Source organism: Chanodichthys erythropterus, chromosome 24 (assembly GCF_024489055.1).
Source record: "Chanodichthys erythropterus isolate Z2021 chromosome 24, ASM2448905v1, whole genome shotgun sequence".
In the NCBI taxonomy this organism is placed as follows: domain Eukaryota; kingdom Metazoa; phylum Chordata; class Actinopteri; order Cypriniformes; family Xenocyprididae; genus Chanodichthys; species Chanodichthys erythropterus.
The window spans coordinates 14,736,619-14,760,764 of NC_090244.1; the positions used below are offsets into that span (position 1 = coordinate 14,736,619).

General features: G+C 35.5%; 3 protein-coding genes across 6 annotated transcripts; 2 read left to right on the forward strand and 1 right to left on the reverse strand.

The window, feature by feature from the left end:
* Window positions 1–275: 275 nt before the first annotated feature.
* nedd1 (NEDD1 gamma-tubulin ring complex targeting factor) lies at window positions 276–14,517 on the forward strand. Of its 2 annotated transcripts, none has more exons than XM_067380567.1 (17): window positions 276–416; window positions 978–1,121; window positions 4,286–4,380; window positions 4,456–4,572; window positions 4,700–4,840; window positions 5,110–5,339; window positions 5,435–5,636; window positions 6,902–7,055; window positions 7,193–7,324; window positions 7,423–7,467; window positions 9,022–9,126; window positions 9,399–9,443; window positions 9,540–9,712; window positions 9,790–9,973; window positions 10,052–10,160; window positions 13,588–13,654; window positions 13,774–14,517. In XM_067380567.1, exons 2-17 carry the CDS (start codon window positions 986–988, stop codon window positions 13,876–13,878), a joined length of 2,040 nt encoding a protein of 679 aa, XP_067236668.1. In that variant the 5' UTR covers window positions 276–416; window positions 978–985; the 3' UTR covers window positions 13,879–14,517. The 2 variants fall into 2 exon arrangements, with proteins under 2 accessions (XP_067236668.1, XP_067236669.1); XM_067380568.1 differs by having other exon boundaries at window positions 9,540–9,694.
* A 223-nt stretch (window positions 14,518–14,740) lies between these two features.
* lyrm5b (LYR motif containing 5b) lies at window positions 14,741–17,733 on the forward strand. 3 transcript variants are annotated; one of them, XM_067379490.1, is made up of 3 exons: window positions 14,741–14,816; window positions 14,944–15,024; window positions 17,378–17,732. In XM_067379490.1, the coding sequence occupies exons 2-3, from the start codon at window positions 14,980–14,982 to the stop codon at window positions 17,585–17,587; spliced, it is 255 nt and encodes an 84-aa protein (XP_067235591.1). In that variant the 5' UTR covers window positions 14,741–14,816; window positions 14,944–14,979; the 3' UTR covers window positions 17,588–17,732. The 3 variants fall into 3 exon arrangements, with proteins under 3 accessions (XP_067235591.1, XP_067235592.1, XP_067235589.1); XM_067379491.1 differs by having other exon boundaries at window positions 14,749–14,816; window positions 14,914–15,024; window positions 17,378–17,733; XM_067379488.1 differs by having other exon boundaries at window positions 14,751–15,024.
* Window positions 17,734–17,768: 35 nt separating this feature from the next.
* si:ch211-59o9.10 (uncharacterized protein LOC561841 homolog) lies at window positions 17,769–23,697 on the reverse strand. Its single transcript, XM_067379487.1, has 11 exons — window positions 23,577–23,697; window positions 22,991–23,237; window positions 22,811–22,865; window positions 21,455–21,953; window positions 21,226–21,377; window positions 21,087–21,152; window positions 20,859–20,982; window positions 18,535–18,641; window positions 18,323–18,444; window positions 18,148–18,247; window positions 17,769–18,067 (listed from the first exon to the last, which is right to left on the reverse strand). The coding sequence occupies exons 2-11, from the start codon at window positions 23,170–23,172 to the stop codon at window positions 18,008–18,010; spliced, it is 1,467 nt and encodes a 488-aa protein (XP_067235588.1). The 5' UTR covers window positions 23,173–23,237; window positions 23,577–23,697; the 3' UTR covers window positions 17,769–18,007.
* Between the last annotated feature and the right edge of the window lie 449 nt (window positions 23,698–24,146).

Consider the following 24,146-nt stretch of genomic DNA (forward strand, 5'->3'; position numbering starts at 1 on the left):
ATAAATGTTAATAACAATGTCCACTGAACTGCATTAAAGCGTAAATATCCAATGTTTTCACAATGTTGACCTTATTGTAAAATAACATAATGTTAACTTGCACTACAAATATCTGAACGCATATTTCCTCTCAGACGTGTTTATTAATGCAAACTTTGCCACAGAAACACTATGACATCTTGTTGCCCTTCCCACACTGGCGTTGCTGTAATTCCGAATGTTTGCCTGATTTGAGCCTAGCGGCGTGCCGTATTGGCGGTTCCTTACAGGAGCCACGGATGTTCAAACTCTGTTGATATGACAAAGTTTTACTTTCAAATAAAAGGATACATTTACTCAACCGCCGTGGATGTATTGTGAGGTGTTTACCAGCATAGCGTTCAAATTTCCCACACTTTTTATAGTCTAAACCAAGGGTAAGTAGCTAGCTGTTGCTAATCAGCTGATGAATGCAGAAACTATTAGCACAACAACACGAAAAGCAACAAATAAGTGCGAATTGGAGAGTAAAAGACATTAAACGAGCGTTACGGGTTCATTCTAAATGTTTTTTGTCAGAATTGGCTGTTAAAGTCACTTTTATGTAACTGGATTTGATTATTCTTTAAACAGGATTGTCATGAACTAGCTGCATTGCTTGTTGGCTAACTTGAATATAATGTAGTCAGAGTCATTGAGAATATTTTAAGCATAGTTATGGCACAATTCAGGCTCTAAATAATACCAGACTAAGAATAACCCCATAAAAGAATGTACAGAAAATTAGCTATCTAAAAAAGTGTCATCTTTTAGTGTGTTTCTAATCATAAAAAGTAACAAAATTGCTATAACAGCACTTTAAAGTGCAGCACAATGGGATTTCGTGATTATTTTTTCCACTGTGTACTGTGTTTTCTTGAAGTGAAGCATGTATTATTTGTGTCAAACTCAATAGTGTCGCGCGCCTGACAGCTGTCCACCTTTTTTTCTCCCGGCAGCCGTTGCTATGGAGGACGTCACGCGGCTGGTGTCGTCAGGTGACTGTCTGAAGATTTGGGACTCGACCTCCATGACGGTGGTGGAGCAGTTCAACCCTCACAGTGCCACACATCCAGTGGCTCAAGTGTGCTGGAGCAGCAGCAGTATCCTCTATCATTGTGAAATCACTCATTTTTGAGCATCACTCACATGTCCCACAGTAATGCAGTATGCTTAAAGGGTTAGTTCACCCAAAAATGAAAATGTCATTTATTACTCACCCTCATCTCGTTCTATACCCGTAAGGCCTTCATTCATCTTTGGAACACAAAATAAGATATTGTTGATGAAATCCGATGGCTCAGTGTAGCCTGCATAGGGAGCAATTTCCTCTCTCAAGATCCATTAATGTACTAAAAACATATTTAAACCAGTTCATGTGAGTTCAGTGGTTCAATATTAATACCTCCGTGAATACAGTAAGAAACGATGGTAACTTTAACCACATTTAACAGTACATTAGCAACATGCTAACGAAACATTTAGAAAGACAATTTACAAATATCACTAAAAATATCATGATATCATGGATCATGTAAGTTATTATTGCTCTATCTGCCACAAGCGACAAGAATATATTTGTGCACCAAAAAAACAAAATAACGACTTTTCAACAATATAGTGATGGGCCGATTTCAAAACACTGCTTCAGAGCTTTATAAATCAAATCATTGACTCGGAAAGTAGAACCACTGTACTCACATGAACTGATTTAAATGTTTTTAGTACCTTAATGGATCTTGAGAGAGGAAATGTCATTGCTCCCTATGCGAGCCATCGGATTTCATCAAAAATATCTTAATTTGTGTTCTGAAGATGAATGAAGGTCTTACGGGTGTGGAACAACATGAGGGTGAGTAATAAATTACATTATTTTCATTTTCGTGTGAACTAACCCTTTAAGACATGATCATGTTTGTTTGTAGCATCTGTTAGAAGAGATATTCCCTTGGACAGCCATGTTTACCAAAGTGAAGTGTGCAATTTCTCTGACTAGTTTCACCTTACAGAATTGCCTGGTATACCATTGATCGGACCAAGGGTTTTCAAACTGGGGTATGGGGAAAAGTTTAAAGAAAAACTATGTAAAATGTAAATAAATAAATAATAAACCAATATAAATAAATAGTAAAAATATGTTAAATAAAAAAATAAAATAATATTATAGTCACCATAAAATCAAAAATGACAATTCTAATTTTTTTTTATAGAATATTTATAGAGTATTGTTTTTCTTATTATTTATTATTCTGTTCAAAAGTTTGGGATCTGTACAATTTTTTTATGTTTTTAAAAGAAGTCTCTTCTGCTCACCAAAGCTGCATTTATTTAATTAAAAATACAGTAAAACATTAATATTGTGAAATATTATTACAATTTAAAATAACTGTTTTCTATTTGAATATATTTTAAAATGTAATTTATTCCATCATTACTCCAGTCTTCAGTGTCACATGATCCTTCAGAAATCATTCAGATTTACTGCTCAAGAAACATTTATTATTATTCTTATTATTATCAATGTTGAAAACAGTTTTTTTTCAGGATTATTTGATGAATAGAAAGTTCAAAAGAACAGCATTTATTTGAAATAGAATTTTTTTGAAATATTATAAATGTCACTTCTGATCAATTTAATGCATCCTTGCTGAATAAAAGTATTAATTTCTTTAAAAAAAAACTTTAACTTCTTTCCCAAACTTTTGAACGGTAGTTACAAAATAATGTTACAAAAGCTTTTTATTTCAGATAAATGCTGTTTTTTTAAAGGTGCTGTAGAACGTCTTTTCACAAGATGTAATATAAGTCTAAGGTGTCCCCTGATTGTGTCTGTGAAGTTTCAGCTCAAAGATTTTTTTTAATTCATTTTTTTAACTGCCTGTTTTGGGGAATCATTAACTATGCGCCGATTCAGGCTGCGCGGCCCCTTTAAATCTCTTGCTCCCTGCCCTCCCGAGCTCTCGACTATAAGTGCATTTATACAGTGCATAAACAAAGTTCACACAGCTAATATAACCCTCTAACGGCTAATGCTACACTGTTGGAGAGATTTATAAAGAATGAAGTTGTGTTTATGAATTATACAGACTGCAAGTGTTTAAAAATGAAAAAATAGCGACGGCTCTTGTCTCCGTGAATACAGTAAGAAACGATGGTAACTTTAACCACATTTAACAGTACATTAGCAACATGCTAACGAAACATTTAGAAAGACAATTTACAAATATCACTAAAAATATCATGATATCATGGATCATGTAAGTTATTATTGCTCCATCTGCCATTTTTCGCTATTGTCTTTGCTTGCTTACCTAGTCTGATGATTCAGCTGTGCACAGATCCAGACGTTAATACTGGCTGCCCTTGTCTAATGCATTGAACATGGGCTGGCATATGCAAATATTGGGGGTGTACATATTAATGATCCCGACTGTTACGTAACAGTCAGTGTTATGTTGAGATTAACTGTTTCCTATTTGAATATATTATAAAATTAAAAAGTTAAAGGTGCCCTAGAATCAAAAATTGAATTTATCTTGGCAAAGTTGAATAACAAGAGTTCAGTACATGGAAATGACATACAGTGAGTCTCAAACTCCATTGCTTCCTCCTTCTTGTGTAAATCTCATTTGTTAAAAAGACCTCCGGAAAACAGGCGATTTTCAGTTGTAATAATTTTTCACAATATTACTGTTTTTACTGTATTTTGGACCAAATAAACTTTTGAAAGGCAGTGTACGTCACAATAGGGCAGAAAAAACTCGCAACTTCTTTTTCATGTCGAGTTAAATAAATAAATTAAATAAATACATAGATAATTAATAAATAATAAAAATATATCAAAATAAATACATTATATCAAAATAAAATTGTCAAAATAAATACATAATTGGAATAAAATATATAGAATAAAATAAATATAGTTTAAAATAATAAATAATTCATATAACAGTACTAGTAGAAAGAAAATTTAATGTAACTTGATAGAAACTAGATATTTTTCAAATAATATATTGTATATAAATATATTAAATATATTGTATACCAATTTAAATTAGTCTAAGTGGTCTTTATACATGCAAATACATAGCTGCCTTTTAAAATTTAGGATGGGGATGCCTAAGGATGATTATATTTAGGCATTTGTGGCATCCAAAAGATTAAAAACCCCTCAGTTGGAGAAACATGGTCCATATTCATTAATAACAGAGCATTTAGTTTTCTTATTATTTCATCGATAAAAGGGCTTTGCCTTGACAGCGTTCAGATCAGTACCTGGTCAGTGCCAGCAGTATAGGGGACAAGCTGGTGGTTTCCAGTCTCAAGTCGTCACCGGTTCCAGTGATGGAGCTGGGAGAAGGGGTGAGCTGACAAACATGATATCCTATCTCAGTATATCTTGGTTATGTGTGTCTCATAATGGCTTTTTGTTTATAGAAAAAACAAACCCGTGTCAGTCTGAACTCCACATCACAGTTCCTGGTCAGTGGAGGACTGGATAACAGCGTTAATATCTGGGACCTAAAGACAAAAAGGTTGCACCGAACCCTTAAGGTACTTTGTAGCCATATAGCTCGCATATTTCACTGCAAGTTTCAAAAGACACTCGGGGGATGGTTTAGATCATCTGCTAGACAGACATCTGCATCCTAATCCATTTCTTTTGTCTCTTTCTGTATAGGACCACAAGGAGGAAGTGACATGTGTGTCTTTTAATGGAGGTGATAGCTACATAGCATCAGGCTCCACTAGTGGAGATATCATCCTCCACAGTATCACAACCAACCTGTCCAGCAAACCCTTCGGCCATGGGCCAAATGTGGTGAGTTTGACATCTTTAGCCTTACATATTTTTTAAGTTCCAGGTTTGCTTTGTTTATCCCTAAATTTTGTGATTATATAGTGATTATATATCAATATGTAATTAATGACGATAATTTTAATTATATGTTAATATTTAATTTGAATGATAATATATTTAATTAAATATATTGTTGATAGCACAATATGATAGGTAGAATTATTTGGCAGAACAACTGGCTGCATTGAGTTCTTTACCCTAATATAAAATACACCATGTGATCTCTCCAGCCAATCCATGATCTGAGGTACTCGCTGGTGAAGAGGTCCCTGCTGGGCACTGTATCTGACAGTGGCTCTGTGGCACTCTGGGACGCTAACACTCAAAAGGAGCTGCATTTATTCGAGGGGGCACACAAAGCCCCGTGTTCAGGGTTGGCCTTCTCCCCAGCCAATGATTTGCTCTTTATCACTGTGGGGCTTGATAAGAAGATCGTCTGCTATGACACCTCCAGCAAAATGTAAGAGAAAAAAATCATCTCATTTAGTAGTACGCATTTTGGACATCGGAGTTTGATTTTGTTAATCAATTTAATGTATGTGCGTATCCTCACAGGGTGTTTCGTAATAAGCAGGTGGAGTCTCCACTCACAGCCATTGATTTTACCCCAGATGGGGCTGGATTGGTTGTGGGCTCAACGCAGGGAAGGATCTACCTGTACGATTTGAGAAACCTCAGCGCGCCGATCAAAATCACCACGGCTCACAAGACGTCAGTGACCTGCATTCGCTTCCAGAACTCCACCTCCAAGTTAAAGGTACAGCTGTTTTTGTTGTGTACATAAACACATTTCTACAGAACAACCCTTCATGTTTCATGCGAGGTAGTGTTTGTTTTTGTTATGGGGGACAACATTCAAAACATGGGGACAAAAATAAAAATAACACACACACATACTGTATATATGTATATACTGTGTGTGTGTGTGTGTGTGTGTGTGTGTGTATATATATATATATATATATATATATATATATATATATATATATATATATATATATATATATATATGAGTGTGTATATATGTATGTATATATTTCTGATGATATAGCTTTAAAAATTCTTAAAAATTAGAAATTGTTTTAATCAATTAAAATTTTAATGAATGTATTATTTCTTAAATTGTATTTATTTACTTTTTACATTTTTGTAACATCTGATGTAATTTAAAAAAATCTTTTCTAGGGATATTTAATTAGTGAAATTGTTAAATGGAGAATGCTTTAATTATTTAAAGTATGTAACATGCATTTTGTATAAATTAAGAATTTTAATTAGTTTGAACTCATTTAATTAAATTGTAATTAATGTATTATGATTTTTTAAATGTAATTTATTTATTTCACATTTTCGTAACATCTAATATAGTTTAAAAAATCTGTTCTATGAATAATTAATTATTCAGATTGAGAAAATACTTTAATTTATGTAATTTTAATGATTTTTGTGTATGATTTAGTGATTTATGTATTTAAGGAAGTATGTAACATGAAGTGTGTTTTATAAAAAAAATAGAAATTTTATTTAATTAGTTTTAATTTATTAATTTATTTAAATTTTAATTAATGTATAATTATTTCTTATTTATTTTATTTATTTATTTTAATATCTGATATAATTTTAAAACAATCTGTCCTAGGAATAATTATTCAAATTGTTCAGATGGAGAATATATTTTAATTAATTGATTAAAACATATTACATGCATTGTGTTTTTATGAATTTAGAATTTTTATTTCATTTGTTTTAATTAATTAAAATAAATGTTAATTAATCTCTTAAGTGAAATTTATTTATTTACTTGAATTTTTTTTAACATCTGATATAGTTTTAAAAATCTGTTCTAGGAAAATTGTATTATTCACTCTGAAATTGATTATTTTAATATTTTATTTATTTAATTACTGGAAAAAATACACGCTTCCTCTGAAAATTGAATATTGCCCCTATATTCAACAATTCAATATTACTTCTGAATACTTCTGACTATAATGCATATTAAAAAAACGTCCATTTCCACAGTCCACTAAAACATCCAGCAAGACCTCTCAATCCAATAAGCGGGTTTCAGTAAAACTGAGCGGTCAGCAGATGGGACCTTCTACTCCAACATCTACAGTCCCACCCAGTGTGCCTGGCTCTGAATTTCCTGGAGATGGCCAAGCCCAAGTCACAGGTCAACCTTCCTCTTTATGGCTGTAGAAGGTTTTATTTCATATTCGATTATATTTGGTTAGCTCAGTTAGCATATAAAGCCTTGTTTTATAGCTTTTGTAATGGTTTTATAGGTACTGAATATGTCATCTTTTGTAGGCACTGCAGTTGAGGCGTTCTCCCGAGAGGCAGAGGGACAGCACAGTCAAGATCAACTGCCTAATGTGGAGAAATTTAGCAGCATAGGTCGGAACAGCCTAAACCTGGATATTTTCTCCCCACTTAATGATGGTAAAATCACTGATGTTGCTTCTTTTGCATTTTTCATGTATTGTCCAGTGTATTGTCATTTCATGGTTCCAAAATATGCTTTTCCATCCTCTCTGCAGGTTTCAAAACACATGGTTTTGGTGATACTCCAACTTCAAGAAATGGTGAGTGTTTTCAACTTTTGTCTATCATGTTCATTGATATACAGTGCATCTGTAAAGTATTCACAGCGCTTCGCTTTTTCCACATTTTGTTATGTTACGTTACAGCCTCATTCCAAAAGGGATTAAATTCAGTATTTTCCTCAAAATTCTACAAACAATACCCCATAATGACAATGTAAAAAAAAAAAAAAAAAATTGAAATCTTTGCAAAAGTATTCACAGCCTTTGCCATGACACTCAAAATTGAGCTCAGGTGCATCCTGTTTCCATGGATCATCCTTTAGATGTTTCTACAACTTGATTGGAGTCCAACTGTGGGAAATTCAGTTGATTGGACATGATTTGGAAAGGCACACACCTGTCTATATAAGGTCCCACAGTTAACAGTGCATGTCAGAGCACAAACTAAGCCATGAAGTCCAATTGTCTGTGGACCTCCAAGACAGGATTGTATCAAGGCACAGATCTGGGGAAGGGGACAGGTCCCAATGAGCACAGTGGCCTCCATCATCCGTAAATGGAAGAAGTTTGGAACCACCAGGACTCTTCCTAGAGCGGGCTGCCCAAGAACACGATGGTAACTCTGACAGAGCTCCAGCGTTTCTCTGTGGAGAGAGCAGAACCTTCTAGAAGAACAACCATCTCTGCAGGACTCCACCAATCAGGCCTGTATGGTAGAGTGACCAGACGGAAGCCACTCCTCAGTAAAAGGCACATGACAGCCTGCCTGGAGGACTCTCAGACCATGAGAAACAAAATTCTCTGGTCTGATGAAACAAAGACTGAACTCTTTGGCCTGAATAGCAAGCGTCACGTCTGGAAGAAACCAGGCACCGCTCATCACCTGGCCAATACCATCCCTACAGTGAAGCATGATGCTGCCACCATCATGCTGTGGGGATGTTTTTCAGCGCCAGGAACTGGGAGACAAGTCAGGATCGAGGGAAAGATGAATGCCGCAATGTACAGAGACATCCATCATGATAACCTGCTCCAGAGCACTCTCGACCTCAGACCGGGGCGAAGGTTCATCTTCAAACAGGACAATGACCGTAAGCACACAGCCAAGATAACAAAGGAGTGGCTATGGGACACTCTGGGAATGTCTTTGAGTGGCCCAGCCAGAGCCTAGACTGATTGAACTCTGGAGAGGTCTGAAAATGGCTGTGGTCCTGCAAAGAAAAATGGGAGAAACTGTCCAAAAATAGGTGTGCCAAGCTTGTAGCCTAATACTCAAAAAGACTTGAAGCTGTAATTGGTGCCAAAGGTGCTTCAACAAAGTATTGAGCAAAGGCTGTGAATACCTGGGTACATATTATTGATTTGCAAAGATTTCAAACAAACTTCTTTTACATTGTCATTATGGGGAATTGTTTGTAGAATTTTGAAGAAAATAATGAATTTAATCCCTTTTGGAATAAGGCTGTAACATAACAAAATGTGGAAAAAGTAAAGTGCTGTAAATACTTTACGGATGCACTGTATGGCAGAGTTCAAGAGATTATGAATATGCCGTGTAATGATTATATGGCTCAATGTTTGTTCGGCATCTAGGTGGCAGTATAGATGTGTTCTCGAGGGAAGCAGAAGGCCAGCACAACACAGATCGGTTCAGAGTCGGCAGAAACAGCTTGGACATCTTTTCACCTGTACGAGATGGTGAGGGAACTTTTCCAACCACTCTTTCACAGCTTTGGCCTCTATATTTAATAATCACATCCAACATAAAAGTGTGTGTCTCTGTGTGTATATATACATACACACACATTATTTATATATATATATATATAATATATAAAATATGACATACACATGGCATATTTATTGATATGGCATATGATACATACATATTACATACATAGTATTGATATTATGTGTAAACAAACTTAGATGCGATTAATCTACATACTAATTAAACCATATTTCTCTAGATTACAAAGGACACAGACTGAGTGATGTATCAAGTGGAAAGAAAGGCAAGTTTGTGGAAACTACATTTTAATAAACTCGTATTGGCAAAACAACATGGTTTTATTTACCTTTACCAACATAAGCACTTCCTGTGTTACTAGACTTTGAATACCTACCTCATTTCCCTGGTGGAACGTCCCAGAGGAAGACCCCATTGGGCACTCCAGGCAGTCGCTGCTACAGCCCATCTGTGGTTCAGACTCCTCCACCAATCAAAGAGGAGGAGCCCATCACTACCCCACCACAACAGACTGATGTACAAAATGGCACCAAGGTCCAGCTCGTTTTGTTCATCATCAAGCACATTTTTGTATTCATGAATTCAACTTTTTTCCTTTGGATTATTGACAGGTGGAGAAGAATAACGGCCTCCGGCAGGAGTATGATGTCATAACCACGCCACCTGCTGTTCAGAGCACACGCGTTCAGTCCGCGCAGCCGTTCAACACACCCGAGGCCAATCAGAGGAGAGATCTGCCCACCCAGCTCACCTATGATTCGCCTGTCAACAGAGCTCCTCCTACAGCTGCACCCGGTATGTTTGAATGAGCCACAATTAGATTAAAAGTCATTTCAATGGGACACTATGGTTGACGGGTGTTTTGATCTAAAGCTCCAGCGGCAGCAGTCGAATCTGGAGCTGAGGGCCGTGGAGCTCCACTCACCTCTGTTCAGATGAACTTTGTCCGTAACATGATCCATGAGGCACTGGAGGACTTCAGGTGAGTTACCTCTTAATCATCATTAGAGTCATTTAGGGTGCGTTCACACTTGTCATGTTTGATTCAATTAAAACGAACCCTGGTGTGATTGCTCTGTTAGTGCGGTTCATTTGAACACGTGTGAACACTGCCATCTGAACCCTAGTGCGCAACTGAGACCGCTGAAAAGATGGGTCTCGGTCCGCTTCCAAACTAACTGTGGTGCGGTTCGAATGATATATGAACGCAACACGGACCGAAGACATGTAAACGAACCAAAAACAGGAAATTTACCCTAAAAAGGACAGAATCCTCACGCATATAGTTTTTTCTCGTCATAGTCGCAAGTTTGCCCATCACAGGATTCAGACGCAGCAGATTGTGTGTGTGAGACGGAGAGATACCTGCTGCTGTTTTGACACTTTTACACATTTTATAAGCTCTTCACAAGTTCCCAGCTGCCTACACGCATTCAACGAGCGCATTTATCCAAGCACACGGCATTGTTTTGGATGTTCGATAAGTTCCGTCTCAAAATAGGCAATACGTCATAAAATTCGACCAATCAGGTTGTGAATGTGTCCCTATGTCTTTAGGTTCGGTATCTTTTGGTACGGTGATAAAATTGCCAATCTGAACGCTAAATGGACCAGGACTAAATGTTTCTTTCTTTTTTTTTTTGGTCCAGACCAAACAAACCAAACGAACCAAAATACAAGTGTGAATGCCCCCTTCGAGATCACAGACAATTTTTATATATTTTAAAATGTTATTTATTCCTGTGATGCAAAGCTGAATTTTCAACATCATTACTCCAGTCCAGTCTGTCACATGATCCTTCAGAAATCATTCTAATATGCTGATTTTGGTGCTCAAGAAACATTTATTGTCAAATTTGAAAAGGTTGCTGCTTAATATATTTGTGCAAACTATATATATATATTATATATATATATATATATTTTTTTTTTTTTTTTTTTATTTGACAAAGTTCAAAAGAACAGCTTTTATTTTAAATAGACTTTTTTTAATATATAACATTATAAATGTCTTTATTGTGATTTTTGATGAATTTCATGTCCTTGCTGGTGTGTATACATAACTAAAACCAGAAAAATAATAAACGTTAACTGAAATAAAATAGAATATTAAAATATAATAATCGATTGACAGCACTAATATATTTAACAAAATTAGGAACTAATTAATCACACTTAATTTTTTTCTGTAATCATGATTAATCACGATTAAACCTTGGAGTTTTAATCGTTTTATGTTGTAGTTTCACAGTTACTCTCCAACGTAACTTAAAGACCGTATATTTTAAATAATGTTTAATGTCATCTTTTTATGAATACTGGTACTGATGTCTCCTATGAAATTGATTTTTTTTTTTTTTTTTTTACATTAATTATAGACATTCAACATTACAGTATAACTAAACGATCAATTTCAACATTTATTAGGCTTTCAAATATAACTTTTAAGTGAACTTAAAAAAATCTTCTCATAAACCCATTATAATGTCATATTTACCTGTCTAACAGAAATTAAATTTTATAATAATTGAATATAATAATATTTGATAATTGAAGTTATATTTATATATATATATATATATATATATATATATATATACAGGTCCTTCTCAAAAAATTAGCATATTGTGATAAAAGTTCATTATTTTCCATAATGTAATGATAAAAATTAAACTTTCATATATTTTAGATTCATTGCACACCAACTGAAATATTTCAGGTCTTTTATTGTTTTAATACTGATGATTTTGGCATACAGCTCATGAAAACCCAAAATTCCTATCTCAAAAAATTAGCATATCATGAAAAGGTTCTCTAAACGAGCTATTAACCTAATCATCTGAATCAACTAATTAACTCTAAACACCTGCAAAAGATTCCTGAGGCTTTTAAAAACTCCCAGCCTGGTTCATTACTCAAAACCGCAATCATGGGTAAGACTGCAGACCTGACTGCTGTCCAGAAGGCCATCATTGACACACTCAAGCGAGAGGGTAAGACACAGAAAGAAATTTCTGAATGAATAGGCTGTTCCCAGAGTGCTGTATTAGGGCACCTCAGTGGGAAGTCTGTGGGAAGGAAAAAGTGTGGCAAAAAACGCTGCACAACGAGAAGAGGTGACCGGACCCTGAGGAAGATTGTGGAGAAGGACCGATTCCAGACCTTGGGGGACCTGCGGAAGCAGTGGACTGAGTCTGGAGTAGAAACATCCAGAGCCACCGTGTACAGGCGTGTGCAGGAAATGGGCTACAGGTGCCGCATTCCCCAGGTCAAGCCTCTTCAAAAGCCTAACTTTTGAACCAGAAACGGCGACAGAAGCGCCTGACCTGGGCTACAGAGAAGCAGCACTGGACTGTTGCTCAGTTTTGCATGTCATTCGGAAATCAAGGTGCCAGAGTCTGGAGGAAGACTGGGGAGAAGGAAATGCCAAAATGCCTGAAGTCCAGTGTCAAGTACCCACAGTCAGTGATGGTGTGGGGTGCCATGTCAGCTGCTGGTGTTGATCCACTGTGTTTTATCAAGGGCAGGGTCAATGCAGCTAGCTATCAGGAGATTTTGGAGCACTTCATGCTTCCATCTGCTGAAAAGCTTTTATGGAGATGAAGATTTTGTTTTTCAGCATGACCTGGCACCTGCTCACAGTGCCAAAACCACTGGTAAATGGTTTACTGACCATGGTATTACTGTGCTCAATTGGCCTGCCAACTCTCCTGACCTGAAACCCATAGAGAATCTGTGTGATATTTTGAAGAGAAAGTTGAGAGACGCAAAACCCAACACTCTGGATGAGCTTAAGGCTGCTATCGAAGCATCCTGGGCCAAAGGCTGATTGCCTCCATGCCATGCCGCATTGAAGCAGTCATTTCTGCAAAAGGATTCCCGACCAAGTATTGAGTGCATAACTGAACATAATTATTTGAATGTTGACTTTTTTTTGTATTAAAAACACTTTTCTTTTATTGTTCGGATGAAATATGCTAATTTTTTGAGATAGGAATTTTGGGTTTTCATGAGCTGTATGCCAAAATCATCAGTATTAAAACAATAAAAGACCTGAAATATTTCAGTTGGTGTGCAATGAATCTAAAATATATGAAAGTCTAATTTTTATCATTACATTATGGAAAATAATGAACTTTTATCACAATATGTTAATTTTTTGAGAAGGACCTATATGTATGTATGTGTATATATGTGTGTGTGTGTGTGTATGTGTATATATATATATATATATATATATATATATATATATATATATATATATATATATATATATATATATATATATATATATATATATATATTATTTATTATTATTATTTTTTTATATATAGCACACTAATTCATTATGTATTTATTAGTCATTTAGAGATCACTGATTAGACTTGCATTGTTTTTGTTTCCTCCAGGGACACCTGTCATAGAGACATCATCAATCTACAGGTGGAGATGGTTCGTCAGTTCTATATTCAGCTGGTACATTTGTTTTTTTGTTTTTTTACCAACCAAATCCATAATTAAATGGCTATAAAAAAGAAATCAAAAGGTAAAAATGAATATTACACCCCTTTAATACTGCCATTTATCTTTTACAGAATGAAATCCACGGTCTGATTGAGAAGTACTCCGTGAATGATTCGCTCGTGGAGGAGATAGAAAGACTGAGGGAGGAAAACAAACGACTGCGAGCCAATTATTAAAGACATCCATAGACCCGCGTCTCCCACTGTGGAGGTCTGGAATTCTGATCGGAATCAGAGGACGGATAGTAGCTCAAGTTTCTACTAGTGCCTTAACTCTGCAGACCAACGCTCACAGTCTGCTTTTCCATTTGTCATATTGGCACACAGTTTTGTATTTGTTTCAGGTTATAAAGCATGTTTTTGTAAGATTTATATGCCTTAAAATAAAATGGCAAGGAATAGAACACTTTGTTTTTTCTCCAAGGTGTGTTTTGTATATCCCGACTAGTTTACAGGAAAAAGACATGTATTTGCATGAATGTGGATGAGAATCATCCCAGCGTGGATTTTGCCACTAATGAACTGTGCTCCTTTGTAATTGTTATCCAGATTATTTTTGCAAACCAAATGCCAAAAATGAAAGGACATTGGTCATTTTGTGTAAGAGTAGAAATGTAGGTGTTTTGCAGCTTCAAAAGGTGTGTGTATAGAGATTGTGTGAATGCTAGTGCTTCAAAACATGACATTTCTTTTGAATCAGTTTCATTCGATCTTGGTAACAAAGGAAAAGACTAACACAAAACCATTGTCCAGTACACTGTGCCCATAATCTGTATTTGCAAGGTGTCTTCCCATGGACTGGCCTAAATAAATTATTTCTGCATTCATATGTATCTGATTTCTGTTTTGTTGCTGTTTCACTACAAGCATGACTGTAGCATAAGAACATCGTGTCAAGTGCTAGATCTTGATAAACCTAAAATGCCTGCGTTAAGTATATTTAATATTTTAAAACAAATGTGTATTGTGTTTATCTAATAATAGCAATGTTTTTACCAGCAAGTGTATCAAACGTTTGAGGACTTTTATTTTGACTATGCTTTCGACGACCGCACATGTAACACTCCTGCTGATTTGTTTCAAAGCGTCCAAAGGGCAATATGACACATTAGCAAGTAATTAGATTAAAAACAACTCTTTTGTCTGTTTTAGTTTTCAGTTACAGCGTAAAGCTTATCATTATTCCGTCTGTTTTGAAAAACCTTGAATGAGAGGCAACAGGTCAGCTGTGTTTATACGCAGATTGTGTTTGGCTGAGATCAGAATAATCACTGGGAAATGGCCAACCCACTCCGAGCAGAGGTAGTGCAACTGTACAAAACTGTGAGTACACTGCCCCCTTCTGCTTTTAAATGCAGTGTGTGTGTCAGTAACCTACGTCTGGATATTTTTCCTTAATGAATGTCTATTCAGTACCTGCGGAAGAGAATTAGGGCCAAGCAATAATAAAAAAAATAACACCATCTCGACATTAAAGTCATTAAATTACGAGAAAAAGGTCATTAAACTACGAGAACAATTTCGTTAAATTATGAGAAAAAAGTAATTACGAGAAAAAGTCGTTAAATTACTGGAACAAATTCGTTAAATTATGAGAACAAAGTCATTAAATTACGAGAAAAAAAGTCGTTAAATTACGAGAACAAATTCGTTAAATTATGAGAAAAAAAGTCATTAAATTACGAGAAAAAAGTCGTTAAATTACAAGAACAGATTCGTTAAATTACGAGAAAAAAGTCGTTAAATTACGAGAACAAATTCGTTAAAGTATGAGAAAAAAGTCGTTAAATTACGAGAACAGATTCGTTAAAGTATGAGAAAAAAGTCGTCATTTAACGAATTTGTTCTCGTAATTTAACGACTTTTTTCCTCATAATTTAATGAGTTTATTCTCAACATTTTATCTCGACTTTTTTCTCAAAATGTAACATTTTTCTCATAATTTAACGACTTTTTTTCTCGTAATTTAATGACATTATTCTCAACATTTTATCTCAACTTTTTTCTTCAAATTTAACGAGTTTTTTTCTCGTAATTTAATGAGTTTATTCTCAACATTTTATTTCGACTTTTTTCTCGAAATTTAACAACTTTAATCTCGAGATGGTTTTATTATTTTTTTATTATTGCTTGGCCTCTTCCGTACAGTCCCTTGTAATTTTGAGGTAAACTTTAAAATTGTTACAATGTTGTGTCAAGGGTTGTAATCTTAGTGTCTACGAGGTTTTGAGTCAAAGTGATTTCGTTTATTTTTATTTTTTGTGGGGGTGGGGGGTCCCATTATTATTATTATTGTAGCAAAACAACTTATGTAGTCTATACACAAAAGGACCTTCAAAAATATCTATTCACTCAAATATATTAATTATAGTAAACAGTGACAACTAGCCCCAGTCTACGCAATACTACTAAAGGGTTAGTTCACCCAAAAATTTAAATTCTGACATTAATTTCTCTCTCTCATGTCGATCCAAACCTGCAAGACATTCGTTCATCTTCGTAACACAAATGAAGATCTTTTTAGTGAATTCTTAAAGCTTTCTGTCCCTCCATTGACTATCGACGCAACTACCACTTTCAAGCCCTAGAAAGGTAGTAAACATCATTAAAGTAATCCATGCAACTCTAGTGGTTTAAAGGGTTAGTTTACCCAAAAATTAAAATAATGTAATTACTCACAATCATGCCGTTCCACACCAGTAAGACCTTCGTTAATAATTCTGAACACAAAATTAAGATATTTTTGTTGAAATCCGATGGCTCCGTGAGGCCTGCATAGGGAGCAATGACATTTCCTCTCTCAAGATCCATTAATGTACTAAAAACATATTTAAATCAGTTCATGTGAGTACAGTGGCTCAATATTAATATTATAAAGCAACGAGAATATTTTTGGTGCGCCAAAAAAAATAAATAAATAACGATAGTGATGACCGATTTCAAAACACTGCTTCATGAAGTTTCGGAGTGTTATGAATCTTTTTTGTGTCGAATCAGCGGTTTGGAGCACCAAAGTCACGTGATTTCAGCAGTTTGACACGCGATCCGAATCATGATTCGCCACAAAAGATTCATAATGCTCTGAAGCTTCCTGAAGCAGTGTTTTGAAATCGGCCATCACTATATAAGTCGTTATTTTGCCGCACCAAAAATATTCTTGTTGCTTTATTATATTAATATTGAACCACTGAATTCACATGAACCGATTTAAATATGTTTTTAGTACCTTTATGGATCTTGAGAGAGGAAATGTCATTGCTGGCTATGGAGGCCTCACGGAGCCATCGGATTTCAACAAAAATATCTTAATTTGCATTCCGAAGATAAACGACATGAGGGTGAGTAATTAATGACATTATTTTAATTTTTGGGTGAACTAACCCTTTAAACCACTGGAGCCAAATGGATTACTTTTATGATGCGTTTACTACCTTTCTGGGGTTTGAAAGTTAATGGAGGGACAGAAAGCTCTCAGATTTTATTAACGATTTGTTTTCTGAAGATGAACGACACAAAGGCGAGTAATTAAAGACAGAATTTTCATTTATGGGTGAATGAATGCTTTAAATCAAGTCAGTCTTCTTTTTTATTATGAAAATAAAGTATAGGGGTATCTGTGACTCCAGGCAGTAGAAAGTCAAGTCATAATCCTGTCTTATGATTCTTCTGCTTGAAGTTGCTGTTTCTTGGACGGGAGTATCCAAAAGGAGCCGACTATTTCAGAGACAGACTGAGGGCTGCTTTTGCCAAGAATAAAGATGTGCGAGACCCAGAGAAGATCAAAGAGCTCGTCAGCCGAGGAGAATTTGTGGTGAAAGAGCTCGAAGCGCTGTATTACCTCCGGAAGTACAGAGCTTTGAAGAGCCGATATTATGAAACAGAGTGAAAAAAATCTCATGCTGCGCATGTCTGTCATTTACATAAACAATAGCGATAGTATGACTGTAAATAGCTGCATGTGTAATTTATACTCCTAATTACATTACAAAAATTGTCACTATTACAATAAAAAACAGGCAAAAATGTATAGAAAGTGATTTTATTTAAAAATCATAAATGCAAGTTTCGCTATTGCTAACAGTGTTGATTTTTTGCCACTGGTGTTAAATTCACATCTGATATGTTTTAGAAAAATCTTTCTAAATAATACAGTTGCTTGGCAGTGCCTTATGCTGGTTTGAACGTCAGACAATATTATGCATTTAAAAAGCGTTAAATAACACTCAAAAAAAGACTGTTTAAAAGACAAATAGGGAGTCACATGACCAGCTGTGAGGTAGAAACTGAGTCCTGAAGTTGTGTGCGCTCAAGAAAAAGCACCACACTCTGATATATCCGCTCTGCAGATGGGACAGGTGGCGTTTTCCTGCAAGAAAAGTGAAAAATGATTAACAAAACACGACTTTGGAATGAATAATGGGATTGAGTTGTTAAAGCGAGCCAGACCTTTAGCCAGCGGTCGATGCATTTCACGTGGTAATCGTGGAGACATGGAAGCATCCTGAGCCGTTCCCCCGCCTTGTACTCGCTGAAACAGATCTGGCAGCTGCAAGGAGAGTATGATTAAAATATTGCATTATGGGAAAATATCTCTTATGTGGCGTCCTGCTTTGTGACTTACTCTGTCTTTCCTGCGCTGTGTGCGGGATCGTAGGTTTTTATGGGCAGCCGTTCGATCTCGGCCTTTGTCAGAGTGTTCTTGGATACTACAGCACCTTGTTGCTCCTCGAAAGCTAAGAGAGCCTTATAAAGCAATGAATAACATCAGAGATGAGGAAGCATGCGATAATTATAGTCAAGCATGTGATTTCTGTGAATAAGCCTAACTCAAACCTCATAATTATTTCCTTGGCTGTCATCAAACAAGTCCGTTTCTAAGCGAGGCTGTCTGCGCCGGGAATTATGTGTTCTGCTGGTTTGCCGGCGTCCCTGTTGTCTGCCTGTCCAATTCAAAGATTAAATTTAAATATAAAAAAATAAAGAAATAAATAAACATACATTGCCATTCAAAAGGTTTGGGGTCAGTAAGACTCATTTTTTTAATGCTTTTGTTTGTTTTTAAGATGCATAAAATTGATAATAAAGAGATTAATAACATTATAAAATATTTGTATTTTATATAAATGCTGTTCTTTTGAATTTTCTATTCAAAGAATCCTGAAAAAAACTATCATGTTTTTTGCAAAAATAACATTGATAATAATAAGAAATGTTTCTTGAGCAGCAAATCAGCATATATTAGAATGATTTTTGAAGGATCATGTGACACTGAAGACTGGAGTAATGATGCTGAAAATTCAGTTTTGCATCACAAGAATAAATTGCATTTTAACATTAAAAAATAAATCACTTATTTTAAATTGTAATAATACTTAGTGTATATATTACTGATTATTTATTACAATATTACTGATTTTACAGTGTTTTAGATCAAACAAATGCAGATGTGGTGAGTATTAAACTTCTTTCAAAAACATTTTAAAAAAATCTTACTGAACCCAACTTTTGACCAGCAGTGTACATATAAATATAAAAGGGCTGTCAGGTGATTCAAATTTTTAATCTAATTAATTACATGATGTGGCGATTAATTAAATCACAAATTTAATTAATGAGACATTACCCCCAAAAGATCATTATTATTAAAGTCATTATTGTGTTAAATGAGAAAACCATCAAAAGCATAGACACGACAAAAAGTATCTTAAAAAAAAAAAAAAATATTTAAACACAGAATTTATTACACCTAAACTTTTATGGGACGTTGACACCAGATGCGACTTGCGCGAATAAATCATTATTAGCACTTAGTTGGATGCTTGAACATTTTGTGTTTACTCGCTTCATTCGCGCGTGCGAAATTCATTTAACAACAGATGCGAATTTGCGTCATGGGAGGGGCTCTCCTTTAATTATGTGTCAGACTCCTTCACTTCTTTCTGCACACTTCCTCTGATTAAACGCATCAACTCGTCAGCGGGAAAGTAGTTGTAAAATACGGTGAATAAGCCCAATTTGCTGGCTTTAGCTAGCTTGTAGTCTCAATATGTATATATAGCTCAAATTGAGTAAAGAGCGTTTTTTTTACAACTTACCAGATTGTCCGACCTCCGAAGATCCTTTTTATTCCTGTTTCTATAAAAGTACGAAGATGTATCGTACATCTCCAGGTATCTACATACAGCGACGATGATTTTGTCCTCCATTGTTGCTCTGCTCGCTACGTCGTAATCACGTCACTACTAGAGCAAGCTCCTGATTGGTTGATGTGAATATTCACGCCAAAGTTCAGATTTTTAAACACACCTGAAACACTCAATTCACGCCGCAGGATGTCTATCATGTCTTTGCATTGACTTAACATGTAAATCACTCGCGCTTAACGCTTCGTTCACGTCTGGTGTGAACGCACCATTAGGCTTCAATGGCCATGAGGGTGAATTTTCATTTTTAGGTGAACTATACCTTTGTTTTTTTATTAATATGGAAATATTAAATTTTTTTTTTTTAATTAAATGATGCTCTAAATAAGACACTAAAACAGCCAGTAGGTGGCGGTAAATGTCCAAATGAGTAAGTCATTGAATCATTCATTGGATTCGTTCAAACGGCTGATTCATTCAGGAATGAAGTAAAACGCTCTCTTTATGAATGGACCATTGAATCATTGGTTCACCTGATTGCTTTGCTCAAAATGTGAATTCATCCAGAATTTAAAAAGCACTGTGTGTTGCTCGGAGATGCACAACAGTTCTGCTCTGGCTTTATAGGTAATATTTTCATTCGCAAAACTTAGCAAAAGCAGACAATATTGTATCTAAAATATAACAATAACTCAAACGCCATTTTTGCCTGAATATCTTGAATTTTAGGGGCATCTAACTGCATTCTATAGGCTCCATCAAGCAGTAAGTTGTTCCCCTGCTTCATGTTCGTCAATCAACTTTATGAAACGCAAGATGAACCACGTAGGTTTGGGGCGGGTGCGTTAAATGCGTTTACATGTAATTTTTCTCTATAGCAAATTAATTGAATGCGTCAAATCGTCAGCCCTAATATATATTATGATTAAAACCTTCTTTAATTTCAAATGAAATCATCAGGACAGAATCAAATTATTTCTATTTGGGTATGTGATATGATCTATGGTGGCTTACGGGGTTGCTCTCCAAAGATGGCCTGCTGTAGCTCTGAAAGCTCGGCGGGTCCGTGTGAGAATGATGCAGAGTTCATCAATGACGCCCAAGGAGAGATCCAGCCCAAGCCAACATAGGGATCAACCTGCATGAAACCTGCATCATTTTTTGTTTGCATATAATCACAGCACCATCATTCAGCGCTCGGAAGAAAAACGGCAATACGAATAAAGTAAAATCACAACTGACCATATGGTTGTTTCTACTGCTCTGTTGCCTCTGCTGCTCCATCCGCTCCTCCATATCAAACTGTTCCTGCATACACCAGAATAACAGAGTTAGTCACTTCCTATTGCTTCTCGATAAGGACCAGGACAGCGAGTCTTACCTGAAGGCTTCTGGCATACGCCTCATCCTCAGCCATCTGAACGGAGCGGACCATGCTCTCAACTGCTACATCATCAGCGTCATCCTCTATGATGACAATATCTTCTGGTATCAGACATACAGGTGAACTGGCTGGTCCTTGCATTCTCTTTGCTACAAATGAACAGAAAGACTCATTATAGAAAGGTTAATGAGCAATATCCAAACATGTGGGTCCTGGTCATCTGTACCTGCATCCATCAGTAAAGTGTCATCCTCTATGGAAAGTAAAGGGGAGTGTGCTGTTGAACTTTTAGAGGCTTTAGATCTGATCTTGCTCTTTTTGGACCTCTGTTCCCTCCCATTGCTTGTGTTTAGTGTCTTTTGCTTAGAGGTGCGCCCCGTCACTAGCAGCTCGTTTAAATATGCTGGATCACTAGCTTGATCCAGTGCACATGTGGAAGACCCTGCCGAGGATGAAGGCTTGCAAGATGCAGAAACCTGAGAAGCGGAAGAGGTTGCTGGACGTGGAGACTCGAACCATGTAAAATCAGAGGGTAAAAGAGACGAGGCCGTTACAAATCCGTTTGCTCCCGGCGTAACGCCGGAGAATCCGTGCAGTGCACTTGCATTTGAGTTCTCCAGTCTGCGCCGCTTCATTGTTCTTTGGGAGCTTGGAGTAGTGCTGAGGTATCCTGGAATGTGTTCTCGTCTTTCCCATTTTTTCCCATCTGAACAGGACGACGTCGCCTACAATTAAAAACAATGTTTTAATCGAGCATAAAAACATTTATGAATTAAATTTCAAAATCTGAACTGAATCTTCTGAATGGAATACTAGAATTTTGATATGGCATACTGCTTACAATTAAAAAAAAAAAAAAAAAAAAGTATATGAAACAATACTGCAGTATGTATGTACTAATAATTCCTGATTACAGTATCCATATTACATGTGTAATTAAACAGAATAATATAGTAATGTAAAATAATTTTATATATATTATTTACACACACATATATATATACACATGCATATATATACACACACACATACATATATATACATACATACATATATACATACATACATACACATTTTTGTAAATAATTTTACATTTTTTTAATATATAAAATGGTTCTTTTGCATTTATTGAAAAATATATTTTTATTTTATAAATAAGTTTTTCATTTTTATATAATATTTATAAATGACTTTTCATTTTGAATTCATTTATTTTTTAAATACATGGTTATTTAGTATTTATTGTAAAATTGCTTGCAGGTAAATGGTTTTGCATTTTTATATAATACATAATGCATTTTATATAATATACAAACTTAAAATTTCATATTAAAATGTTTTAAAATTTCATATTACTTCAAATTTCTTGGTAGCACTGGAAACGAAAGGTCAAGCGTGCTGCATTGTGGGATACAGTACTCTCTGCTGCATACTGCACATTTTAGCAAATGTATAAGGGCATCCAAGAATTGTATGCATACAGAAAATTCTTATGAATACTGCATAGTATACAATATACATACTACAGAAATAGATCAGTATAGTAGTTTGGGATTCTGAACACAGCCCTTTTTCCTCTTACCACACTTTTGTCGTCATCTTTTTGGGAATGTCGTTTTCTTATGCGAGTCAGTGGGCTGTAAAGTGAAGTTAGATACATTCTTTCATATTGTCATTGATATGAATTGATGATGACTTGTCTATTACATGCCAAATACAAATAAGTATTAGATCAATATGATATTTACAAATGAAATGTTACCTAGGGGTTTCAGGAACAAAAGTGGAGGAGCATTCATGGGAGAGTCCAGGGTCTTCAAACAGGTGGTCGCTGTCATTCAACAGACAGGCGTTGTTCAGGGAGTCCGGAGTGTCTGGCTCCTTCTGGAAACTGTAGAGAGGACAGCCGGCCTCTGAGTCTGAGCTTTCCTGTGTGCCATCCATCACTCCTGAATATGGTTAATGTGTTTGTACTTTGGCTATAGCTGACAGATTTTGTACTGTTGAGTCTATGAAGAGGAAAAACAAGACAGGAAGATAAATAAAAGCCTCTTATAGGCTTTGTAAACATGTAAACATTTTACACTCAATATCTTATTGACATGCTAAAACGAACAGTTCCTTGCTAGTGAATTAGTTATCAATGGTGTCCACTGACAGGCATTCAGGATCCTCCGGGTGTGCGCGAAAACAACATTACTGCGGTGTTTAAACGGCCTGTGGTGCGGTTGGCGTAATCGAAGAAGCTGGTAACCGGTTAGCAAGAAATTACATTAACATCTTGTGTCCATAGATCACGAAAACGGCACAGGTTTACTATGGAAGTGAAATACGTTAACTTTACTTACCATCTTTATAAATCATACCACCACGAAAAGCAAAAATCTTCGCTTAGATACCGCCTCAGCGATTAGCGAAGTCACAATGGAAAACACCGCCATAGAACTTACGGGGCTTTTTCCGGTTACGCCACTTCCGGAACATGGATAGTTGGGTTAGCGTTTAAAGAACCCTAATATTTTTCTTAAAAATAAAAACCTTATTTTATTTAAATGTAAAAAAAAAAAAAAAGACTTAAAACCTATTTGAACATACTTACTGATATAAACCACTTATAATTACATAAATGTAATTCAAGTCACGTTCATTCAGTCTTATATATCATATATTAAATATATAATTTTGATGACATCCTGCACTACACATAATTTTGTCCTATCAAATGTTCTCTAGAATGAGAACCCACCCTCTAATGCCATCAGTAACCAACTAGCAAGCAGTAAAATATGTGTGTGTGTGTGTGTGTATATATATATATATATATATATATATATATATATATATATATATATATATATATATATATATATATATATATATATATATATATGATTCATGGCTGTGATGTAACAAGCCAA